Raw genomic sequence first — 12,323 nt, forward strand, 5'->3', positions numbered from 1 at the left:
TCATCTTAAGCTACTGCCTAGTTTGCCATTGTAGTTGCCAGTCAATTTAATAAACATGTTGATTACAAAAAATGAATCCTGCTTTTGTCGTCTTTTGGGTTTCATTGGTGTTAAAGTGAATTATTAGATTTAACCAATAGGATCAGCAGCTTTTCACCTGTTTATCATAATTTTTTAATTCTTTTTCTTTCCCCAAACTACTCTGGAAGTTGAAACTTGATTTAATTCAGAAGAAACAATCAAATACAAAAATGTACAATTTGGATTAAATAAACACGAATTGATGCAGCAACGTCTGTCACTTCGGTCTTTGAGGACGTTCTTTTAAGCGCAGTTGCGCATGCGTGAAATCACGTCAAGACGCTCCGGTCCAGCAGGTGGCGCTACAACTAGGTAGCCTCATTCGTCCTGCTACATGTGACATTGACATCAACAAAGGGTAAGCTATATATTATGTATCCAGTTTCCTTTCAAATCCACATTCATATTATAAAACTAAAACAGTAGCTGCAGTTTTACAGTAACATATTTGCGAAAATAGGTGCGAGTAGTTAAGAGCTAATGCTAACGGATGTTTACCATTGAGCTAACGTTAGCCTAGCTTGGGTCAGTGAATTAAGAGTTGACAAGAAGGATAACGTTATTTGCTTTGGTTCCTGCAGCACCATGAGGCTGACCGCTCTCCTCTCGATGGCAGCCCGGGTTGTAGCGCCTAAAGATTACCGTTACGGCACCAACAGGCCCTGGACGGAGGCTGCTAAGAGGATGAATCCTCCGGGAAGGAGGAGGAAGAAGGTGTTTGTAGAGCCGATAGAGGCAGAGGACTGGGCCATACTGAAGGGGGACATGGTGAGAGCAAGACACAGTCTAGAAGAAATAATCAAGTCTTCACAGACTCATTCTAATGGTCCAACGCCGTAAGAGCTGCATGGACAGCTTATTTTTAGTGCTTTATTTTACTGGAAAACACCACAAAACATTCAAACCTACTGCCATCTCCTCAAACAGAACTCTCCTCAGACTTGGATGCAGATTCATTGTCTTAACTTAAACATAAATAAAAATGAAATTGTTATAATTTACAGTAGCATATTTGATTCCCTAAATGTAGTTGACAATGTGTCACCTGAGGATGACAGTAGCAGTTCTGGATTATACAGTGGATTCTATTTTTCTTTGCCTGAAACTCTGCAATTTCTGTCTGCTTTTACCACATTAGAAAAATCATAGGTCTCTAATCATCCAGCAGTGCAAAAAAAAACAAGCAACACCTGTGAATGACACATCATCAAGATCAAGAAAAACATATAAAGCACTGCAGACCTCAGTTGCCTTAGTTTGGTGTTCACAGTTTATCAATAAAGGATCTTTGGAAAAGGTCAAAGCCACTGCGGAGCAAAAAAATATCAACGCATATCTGACATTTCCCAGTAACTATCTTGATTCTCAAGGCAGACTGTAGTTTGACAACATAGAAACAGACCTGGTAGCGCAGCAGGACATTGATCCAAAAGACACCAGCAAGTTTAGCTAATTTTGACTTGTACCTCTAACATGACAGATTAAAAAAAACAAAGAATGTAAGAAAGTGTGAGCCAGAATTCATTCACCGTGACGTAAAAGTCTAAATGCCAGTTATTTGTTGCCATTAAGCATGACAAGAGCCATTACCAGGTTTATTTGTCAATTGTTTTTTCCACATTCTTCCTGAAGAAATAATTCTTCTTGGTCAAGTTCCAAACTTGGGTTACAAGGCAGTAGACTGGACTCTCTTACTTTCACTATCCTAAAGGAAAAGAATACAACACAACCTGGTGTTTCCAACTCAGTAACTACTTTTGGGTTTACCAGTGTTATAGGTAAAATGTTGAATGTCAAGTCGTTTCAAAACGTTTTTCCTCACAGGTTGAGATTCTTGCTGGTAAAGATAAAGGGAAGCAGGGAAAGGTGATCCAAGTCTTTAGACGCAGAAACTGGGTCATCTTGGAAGGACTGAACACGGTAAGAAATCAATTCATTAAGACTTCACTGTATGCTGTAATATTTAGCCAAATCTGTGGTTTTTCTAAGTTTGTGTTAAAAGTTAGAAACTACGGTTGTAACAGCAGCAGGAGGCTGAACACAAAGTTTCTCCACAGTAGTTCTCGTTATTCATACACAGTTTGTAACTAGTAATGCAGCTTGATACTGATAATAAACAGCTAGGTTATAAAGAAGCACCAGCAGGTTTGTGACTGTTTAACATTTTATTACTTTTTTACTTTGCGTTTCAAGTTGGTATTCGTTATCCAGCTCTGGTACTTGTTTTTGTGTCATCTTATTTAAAACTTTGTATGGGATCTGGCCTGTCTGGCTCAGATTGGATTCAAACTTTGTAATTTTTTGTGTTTTTATCCCTGCTATTGTGAGAGTTGTTTTCTATTTAAGAATATATTTTTAAAAAAACCCACAACCTAGCATTTGACTGCTTTTGCTTCTCCGATTCTCCTGTGACGTCCATCATTAAAATCTCATGTGATTCTTTCTACTTGTGATGCTGTTAATGATCTGAAGGTATCATGATCTGTATGTTTTGATGACTAGATACTGAGTTTTGTCTTCAGAAAGTACTAGAAAATAAAACTTTCTTTGTATAAAACTTTTCATATTTCACCATAAAACTCAGTATTTGTTTTCTTTTCCACAGCCCGACTCTTTAACTCCACTAGATGGAGCCATAAAGCTGACTGAGTTGTGACAGTTTTATTTTTTCCTGCTGTAGCATTTCAGGTATGTGGGGAAAGTGAACGATTACCGTGGGACCTACGTTGCCAGCGAGGCTCCTTTGCTGCTCCGTGATGTCGGCCTCGTTGACCCCTCAGACAGGTAGGATAAAGAGGAAACAAAAAAACAGGACGCGCTTATTAAGTTCAGCAATTTTTAACCGTGTGAAAACCTTAAGAAATATTTCAGTTGAAATCAGAACACAGAGTTCAGTGTAGGGACAAAGTGTCGCAATAAGCAATGAATCAATTAATGTCATGATCAATTAAAATGAACCCAACAAGGGATATTTTGTTTACAGAGACTTCATAATGCATTTTATTCATGGTTTTAGTTGTATGTGGTTTATATCTCCTTTTTTAAATAGTTTTTCATTGTCATGTTTTATTTTGGATATTTAAAATATCTTCCAATTTCTGTGTTAAGTGTTCTTAAATTAAAAATTAAAGTGTTTTACGTTATGATGCTGTTATGTTATTGTTTATCACAATGTTGGAACAATTTACCACCCAGCAAAGTTTACATCCAGTGTTTCCCTCCAATACAATCATAGATATGGGATGAAAAATTATTTACTCTTCATTTGGGGGGTAAAAAAACGTCAAATTCTGTATAAAGTAAAACACGCAGAAAGCAGGATAGCAACCACCAAAAAAGGCACCAGTTGTAATTTAATCTCTCAATGAGTCTGTTTCTGTCTCCCAATATTTTGATAGACAAAAGAATCTAATGTTGAGCGATTTGGCAGCTTTTAAAGTACCGGAGCAGATTTTTTCTGTCATTACATTTTGGTGGTTAATCTACAGGAAGCCCACTCAGATTGAGTGGAAGTTCACAGAAGAAGGCGAGAGGGTGAGAGTGTCCAGCAGGACGGGACGAATCATCCCCAAACCTGTGGTGGAGCGACGAGACGGCATCGTGCCTCTGCAGTGGAAAGGTGAGCGGGGAGCAGATCACCTCAGTCAGCACATTAAAGCCAGATGATTTATTTCCTACACCCAGAGTAACTTTTACTAGAGCTATCCTGTCATTCCCACAAATGAAAGTCACATAAGGAATGTTAGCATTGGTTAAACTCGTCTGGAATGATGCCATTTTTGTTTATTTATATGTTTTTGTGTATTTGTTCAGGTATATTCCCTGTTAGATGGGGGCGGGGAGGGTGAGGCTAAGTAGTCACTAAAAGTTGTAATATTTTTAAAAATAGGTTGAAGGATTACAGACACGTTTTCAAAATGCTTTAAATTGGACCTATTATGCAAAATTAACATTTTTGTACTTCCATTTTGGTCTCCACTGCTTCTAAAACAGCCCAAGAGTTTAAAACAAAAGCATCCAGTCATTTTTTTGGCAATAAGTAAATATCTTTTGGTGTCTGAAAGATGAGCCGTTTCAAAAACCTCCTGATAGAAAAGTCATATTCCGTGGGCATTGCGCCGTTACCTAGCGACCGCAGCAGAATTCCACCCGTCACCTAGCAACCCAAGCGAAACTCCAGCTCCTTCGATCAACTGGTTTTACTGCTGTATGCGCTCTGCAATGACTTCTGGCTGCTAGCTGCTTATTTGGATTTAAAGCGACAACAGACCTGAAAGAAGCTCAAACTAGGAAGAACTGCAGACTGAAATCTTATTTTCTAAGAACAATTTTGTGCTGAAAAAATTTTTTATGTGTAGCCCTTAGACATATCCAAGGAATATATGTTCAAGGAAGCATAAAAAGTCACCTTTAAAACACATTTAATTTCACTTTTCAAACTGGAGTTATTTCTGTTTCCACACAGACGGGTCCAAAGACACCAGTCCTGAAGACGCGCTTGAAAAAACGTACGTTCCATCTCTGAAAACCCTGGAAGAGGAGGTCATGGAGAAACTGGGTATTCAGGAGCACAGGAGGCACCAGAAGTCCTACTGGTACTGAAGATAAGACTGGTTCCTCCTGGTTCTGTCCGGTTCTTATAGCCGTGCTGACCATAGCGTCCTCTGGACTGTGTAAAGACAACAAAAGGAGCCCAAACGAACTTACAAACACTGTTTCAGCATTTTGTGGGCCTCATTTATATGCAACTTATGTTCCTGAGGTATTCTGGGGCTTCTTTCTTTTTTTAGAATATTGTGAATAAATGTCTGGCCTGTGTTTTATCGTTTTGCAGGAAACAATGTAATAAATGGCGAAGTGCTAAATCCAAGGTTGTGAATAAGTACTGGCCTGCGGTTTCACACCTCCACAAAATAAAAAGAGTTTTTCAAGCTTAGTGGGGCCTTTCAAACCTTTTTGACTTATTTTGGTTTTAAACGTACCCAGACAATGTTAGCAATGTAAGTTTGACTATTAAATAGAATGTCGTATTCTATTAAAAAGGAGTTTAAATCTCTTAAAAATAAAAAAACAAAACAGCAACCTCCATCAAAATTGTTTTATGAGTGCACCATCTTAAAATGTAGGACTATTTTTAATAAAACTTCCTTTTCTTTTGCTGCAGCGGGTCATTGGAGTAGTTTCCCAAATGATATTAACTGTACTTGTTATAAAACGTTTGCACATTCAGTAAAACAATTACCATTAAATAAGCAGATTTTCACACATTGTTGATGCAGAAAAAAATGGGTTTATGTAGAATTGTAGTTTGATTGGTTTTAGTGAGATTTAAATAATGACTCAAATGTGATTTAACAGATTTTGACCTGGTGAAAAGCTGGTGCAGTAATTCATAATCTGTTAAATCATATTTGATTAGCATCAGCATGCAGGTGGAAATTATATATTTTTTTGTTTTTTGACTATAAGCTTGTCTTTTGTTTTTAAAAGGTCAATAAAATGTTGTAGATACTTTATATACACAACCTAAAAACGAAACAAAGCTCTTTTGACCGTTGCATATTTTAAATGTTTATTTTTATCTGAACACCACTTTGATGCAACTATAGTTGTTTTAAGGTGCTTTATAAATAAAGTAGTAGTAGAAGTAAAAAAAAGAAATGTTTTTTAAAAACTAATCTTTCTTCCAGCAAGCAGGCTATTATTTGAATTTCTAAATATAAAATATATGATGCTGAGAAGTGGGTCGCTTTGACCAACCATGTTCTGTGTCGTAGAGCCTGAGTTTTTAAATTGTGCCATTGTGTATCCTCTAGCAGTACGGAGGACCAAAATATTTATGCTTTTATTTTTTTATTATGTCAGTTTTGGTCCTCCGTATAGCAGACGGCAGTGAGGAGTAGCATTATCTTATAGCCAGGACTAACAGAACAGTAATAACTTTATTCCAGGCTTCATCCAGTCTGTCTGAAAAATGAGATTATTAGTACTATTGGCAGCTTCAGGAATGGAAACGGGTGCCGCCTGTTCTGGATCAGTCATAAGGCAGAAAATGGGCTTATTTTTTCTTCTTCTTTTCTTTTTTTTCAAACCAATGCCCAGACAGACCCGAACGCAGCTCTCCAAAACTTAAAGCTGTCAGACAAATGAGTCTGTCTTTCCAAAATGTCTGGGAAACCTGAGGGAGACATGGAAACGGTCTGGAAGGAGAAGACTACACAGCCTGGATAGTTTCAACAAAGTCCTCACTCACCTCATATGACTCTTTCTCTCTGGCACCACCTGCGACGTGTTAAAGCTTCGCAAGAATGACTTAATCTACAAATTTATTACCAGCTGTGGAAAATTAACTTGGTGCAAAAATAGTTTAGAAACTTAATCAGGCTACAAGGAGGGAAAAAAAACACCTTGAGTTGCATTTATTACAGGATAATTACTATTCCTTTTTATTTAGTCGAAATAACCACAGATGCTTGTCTTAACTGCTTTACCTTTTTTGCTTCTGGCAGGCTTCCCATTTTAAATGTTTTGACCAAACACAGGAAGTAATTTTCTGAAATGACTATATGGTGCAACGAGGAAGAAGGCGCCATTTCTTCTGGAGCCACCTAGAAAATCCAACATGGCTACAGCCAGGTTCATTTTTGAAGCTGGTGAAAAAACTTCCAAGTTAATGTACCATGCATAGTGGTCATTACAGTGGACAGCTGTCTAAAAGCCATCTTCTTGTGCTTCTTGTGGATTTTTATGTTATAAATGCACACAGACCACTGAAGTGGACACTAATGCATCATAAAATACACTATCAACTACTGGACATCAGCTACAATTGCAAGAAATTATTTTTTGTTAAATCCAATATGGCCGACAGACAAAAGAGCATGCCGACTGACCCGGACCCTCTTTCTACTGTATTCGACTCTTGCAGGTAAAAAACATATTGTGACATCAGATAACCACTAAAGAACAATACTACTGATGTATTTTTCAAATAACAAGTTTGTATTTGGAGAAAAAAAGTGTAAAAAAAATTTTTACTACCTTTTTTTATGCCGTAAGAAAATAAAAAAGGAAAAAAATCCTGACACAAAAGATCAAAATTCATGCATGAAAGGATTAATGTGGCTTGAAAAAGTATTCACACCCCTAAACATAGTATTTTAAAACATTTTAAAACCCTGAGAGCCATTTGTTGCCTTTCATAAACATTTAACTTAAAGCCACAAAAGCTACACATTTCAAAATAAAATGGATGGGTGAATGAAGAAAATGAACATTATTTTGATTATTTGGCTTTAAAGTTTACAAAAATCGAATACATTTTTAATAAAGCATTAAAAAAAAAGAGTTTGTAACCTAAAGGCCAAAACGTTTGTTCACTAAAATATTGCTTACACTTTTTGTGTAAAAACTTTAGACATTTTAAAACAATGATACATTTTTAGCATTTTTTTATTTTTGTGTTTTATTAAGAGCCAATACATCTGGAACTGCAGGTTGCAGACGCCTCCGCTACAAAAAACTTCACAATTTGTCACATAACCACAACGTTTAATATATTTCATTGAAATATTTTCTAATAGGCCAAAACAAAGTAATATCTACCTACAAACTATCAGGATTTATTTATTTATTTGTATTTTTCCACTTGATTTGAAAGGAAGTCCAATTCTTCCTTTCAAAATTAAATGAGTTCAGTCAGACTGTCAAGTCTTCCCAGAAATTCTGTATTAAATTCAGGTCTAAGCCATTTTAACACATAAAATACTTTGGATTTAAATTATAATATTGGAGAAGACAAAAATGCAAAATCTTATCAAGAATTTTTTGCTGTGATTATTTCAAGATTACACTTGAAATAAGACAAAACAAACTTGCAAGTAACTTTTCAGCTATACAGGAGCTTACTTGGAGTCAATAATTCCTTAATATCGATGGAATAGTTTTAGTTCACAAGCAGATAATTTCACTTACGACAAGGTAAAATTGTATTATTGTAAGTGAAATAATCTGTCAGTGGATCTAGCATTTTTTAAAATCAATAAATTAATGAATTATTGACTTAAAGCAAGCTTTTATTTCTAGCTGAAAAGTTATTTGTAAGGTAGTTTTCTTCCCTGATTGTCTTATATTTAGCTCCAACCTTCAACCTATAACCTATAACCTCTGACCTTCACTCCCACTCCATGATGCTGCCATCACTGTTATTGTTTTTATACTGTTTGATGTGTTTGTTTAGAATCACACTTATTGTCCATTCTTAGACATGTTTTGCTGTGTGACGGTAGCTGATATAACAGGAATCTATTTAGTAAAAGGGATCAAATATGTCTGACCTTTCAGAATTGATTTGTCATTCACAATTTTTATTCCTTTATGTCGGCCTATCACAGACATAGAGAGGTTTGTGGTTGTAACGTAATAAAAGTTGGAAGGGGTTGTTAATACTTTAGACAGATGACTTTATGGGAAATCCAAACTGTAACTCGGAAATCTTAATTCTGATTAGAAAATAACATGATGGCACAAACAAAGAGTTATAATCAAAATTTGCAGGAAGCTAATTTTGCTTCTTTATTTTCTCGTTGCTGTTTTTTATAAAGCGCTCATCCATTCAAACCTCTGGAATTAAAACATTTTGGCCACACGTTCATAAATAAGCCAACATTTTCACTTTTACCCATAAATATACAGCTTTATATGAACGGATAAAATAACCAGTGAGTTTAATGTGATCTACAGGTTTGTGTGAAAGGAGCGTGCTTCATGTGAAGGTTTCTTTTTCCACCTGGTCGACCACATTGTATTGATTTACCGTGAAACCAAGCAGCTTCCATGCCAGCTCGTCAGCTGGTGAAGCAACTAAAGCTTCATTCATCGACAGAAGAGGCTGACGTGTTGCAGATCGTACGTTTGTGCGGAGATTTCACAGTGGATCCCTATACCATAATTTCTGGTCAGTGCGATGCGGAAAACGTGGTGAGTCGTCGGTTTGGCCGGTGGTGGGATGAGTGCTGCAGATTTTCCCAGACTCGCCCCTCCTGAACCGGTTTGCCTCCGCATCCAGGAGGGAATAAAAGCTGCCAGTCAGCGGAAACATGTTTTTTTTTTTTTTTTTTGAGGTTTTCAACTTTATGGGAGGAAAAATGAGTCTGAGGCCGGTCGTCTCTACTGTCACTGTACGGCTTTGAGTCTGCAGCTAGGTGAGGGGTAGTGGTGAAGTGGAACCGATGCATTACTTCATTTGTCTTATTTATTCTTTTTTTCCATTTGCTCACAGAAAGTGCTGATTTTAGCCTCGAGTTGTCCGTCTTATAATTTCTGTCTTGCGGTGAGTTGACAGCAGTTCTGGTAATCCAGTTAAAGGAAACCGCTTGCATGACTCAAGCAGAATCAAAGATGCATAAAGAGTAAACTGGAGGCTCTGCTGCTGTTTAGCTGAGTCACATTTGTTCCTCGACCGCAACCATTAATGAGTCCCACCTGGCAGCGATGATTGCATGTAAAACAGCTGAATTTACAAGCAGAAACTGCTTATTGAGCGTGAGATTATGTCAAAAGTAAACTGATGAAGTGGTGGAAAATGCGTGTTTAAAACACAGATTTAAAAACCCCAGGACTTCCAGAACATCTGAAGAGCGTTTCAAACTAAATTCAAGTGCTGCTCTGGACTCGGCACATGATCTAAGCTGCAGCTTCAGTGTAATGACAGAGTCTGATTATAGGCTGGATGTTTAAAGGCTGCTGGAAAATGTAACTTTAGCCCTCATGCAGCTCTGAGCCATCGTCTTGCCTGCATGTTTAACTGTGTTTGGGCAAATTTAGTCAGCTGCAAGAAGATATTTGCATATGACTGTAATTTATTGTGGTTCAAATGATAAAACAAACTTCTTTAGATCTTTAATTTCTTCTGATAGCTTCAGTTTTCCAGACCAATGTTGTGCTTGGCTGCTTTTGAAAATAAAATTTAAGTACGTAAACATACTCATAATTGAGCCAGATTTCTGTATTCTGTATTATTTTTATTGGTCTAATATTATATAATAACTGTAAATCTTGTTTACATTGGCAATAAACTGAAAAATAATCAATCTACTGAAAAAAAGGATTGAAAACACAATTCTGGGGGTAAATTGAGTTACTGAAATGAAGAAAGTTCTTAATAATAATTTATTGAATTAAACAACAATAAAAACTTTGAGTAAAAAGCCATTTTTAATCATTTTACCTTTTTACAGCACACACAATTTAGATTTCTGAACCTCAATATTTCATGAAGCTCAGATCACATACATTTATTTTTAAATTTCACGAATTAAAAAAAAAGGAAAAGAAAACATCTATTATCAAATCTGAGATGACCAGCCGCCGCTGGTCATCCCTCTGCTGGACGGCGGTCAAACTACAAGAATTTGGAACAACAACAGTAAGAAAAGGTCCAAAGGATTGAAATTAATCAACTGGAACTAATCCATCCATCCATTTTCTTACACCCTTGTCCCTTACTGAGGTCAGGAGCTGCTGGTGCCCATCTCCAGCTAACGTTCTGGGCGAGAGGCAGGGTCACCCTGGACAGGTCACCAGTCTGCTGCAGGGCAACACAGAGACACACAACCATGCACACACACATTCACACCTAGGGAGAATTTAGACAGACCAATTAACCTGACAGTCATGTTTTTGGACTGTGGGAGGAAACTGGAGTACCCGGAGAAAACCCACGCATGCACAGGGAGAACATGCAAACTCTATGCAGAAAGACCGGGGCCGGGAATCGAACCCAGAACCTTCTTGCTGCAAGGCAACAGCTCTACCAACTGCGCCACTGTGCAGCCCACTGGAACTAAATTTAATCTAATAAATCATTAATGGACAATTAATCGTAAGTCACCTCACTGATTGCAAGCATAGCTCAGAGAACTATGACCTCAGAGTTAAAAAAAAAAAAAAAGCCAACAAAAACTCAAACTCTTTCAACTACACCTATAAGTCAAAGGTCTAGCAACAATCCAAACACCAATTTTTGACAACTTTCACCTCTTCATTATCCAGTAAAGTACCTGAAAGTACATCAGTGTGTTCATCTTTTTGAAGTCACAATGGAGGATTTCAGGAATAATCAGAAGGGTTGTTACAAAAATATTTTATCTAAACACAGATTTCTTTACTCTTTTATGACATCCTTATAACCTGATTTGTTAGTTCACACAAGTTTTAAACAGAAAGTGTCTCTTTATGTCCTGTGAGGGAGAAATTCTTTGTATAAATGATGTTATTCTGTTGCCTGTGGAGTCAATCTGGGTCACTGTGACAGCTGGTCCACGTCAGAAGCAAGACCTCTGATCTCCGGCTGCTCTTTGAGCTCTGACATTTCCTTCCCAGACTGTCACCTGGGTGTCAGATTCCTCAGGTGTGCAGAGCCAAGAGATGCTGCTGAATCACAGGACGGCCACCACAAAGCACCATTCACCCGCTGCACACTTTCCCCCATCTTATTTTTCTTACTAGGCAACAAAAACATACAGGATGACTGCATAAATCTGAAAGTAATTCATTCAAGTAGAAAGCTAAATGTTTAGCCGAAACAAATACACTCTGCACAGAGAAACAGGGTTCGTGGAGGTTGTGTTATTTTTGATTTTCTGTTGTGTGGTTCTATAAACATCTTGTTGGGGTTTGTTCTTGTTTCTTGTGGTCTTTGCTTTCCCTGCTCCAGTACGCCGAATGGGGCAGCACATCTAAAACCAACACTAACCCTGTGTTTGTGTCACAAAATAAAGCTATGTGACTTTTATATAAAGCGAATCAAAGCAAATTGTTGATTCAGTCAAATATCCTGAATCTTAGAGACTTGGGTAATTTAAAAATGCTATTAGTTATGTTTAAAGCTATAGAGAGATTACTGCCAAAAGTTCTTTGTCTTTATAAAGAACTGTGATAGAAATAACAGAGGGAAATACTATTTCCATAGTAAAACTGCTTGTGCTATCTTAAAACAATTATGCATTTTGGAGCATGGAGTAAAAACTATGGAACAATTTGTATGAGGAGTTAACAGTAATGTTAATAGTTAGTAATTAGGAGAATAATATATTGTTTACAACTCGTATTGGTAATTTAATGCATACGGCCATGAAAACGTAATTAAGAAAGGGACGGGTTTACACAAGGTTTTTTCTTCTTTCTGCTCCCTTTTCACTTGTTGGTAAGTAGAAAGAGAATGTTTGTGAATTGATAATGAA

At 37.0% G+C, this 12,323-nt stretch overlaps 1 protein-coding gene across 1 annotated transcript; it reads left to right on the forward strand.

Annotated features, from left to right (window-relative positions):
* Positions 1-335: 335 nt before the first annotated feature.
* On the forward strand, positions 336-5,017 carry mrpl24 (mitochondrial ribosomal protein L24). The gene is made up of 6 exons (XM_008422186.1): positions 336-439; positions 663-849; positions 1,906-2,001; positions 2,762-2,865; positions 3,570-3,700; positions 4,547-5,017. Exons 2-6 carry the CDS (start codon positions 667-669, stop codon positions 4,681-4,683), a joined length of 651 nt encoding a protein of 216 aa, XP_008420408.1. The 5' UTR covers positions 336-439; positions 663-666; the 3' UTR covers positions 4,684-5,017.
* Positions 5,018-12,323: the final 7,306 nt, after the last annotated feature.

Source organism: Poecilia reticulata, linkage group LG11 (genome assembly GCF_000633615.1).
Source record: "Poecilia reticulata strain Guanapo linkage group LG11, Guppy_female_1.0+MT, whole genome shotgun sequence".
Taxonomy (NCBI): domain Eukaryota; kingdom Metazoa; phylum Chordata; class Actinopteri; order Cyprinodontiformes; family Poeciliidae; genus Poecilia; species Poecilia reticulata.

Excerpts from the sequence above, each read along its gene's own strand:
- mrpl24 (XM_008422186.1), top strand. The coding sequence starts at position 667 with ATGAGGCTGACCGCTCTCCTCTCGATGGCAGCCCGGGTTGTAGCGCCT. Across the intron at positions 850-1,905 it reads CCATACTGAAGGGGGACATG|GTTGAGATTCTTGCTGGTAA; the intron begins GTGAGAGCAAGA and ends TTTTCCTCACAG. Across the intron at positions 2,002-2,761 it reads TCTTGGAAGGACTGAACACG|CATTTCAGGTATGTGGGGAA; the intron begins GTAAGAAATCAA and ends TTCCTGCTGTAG.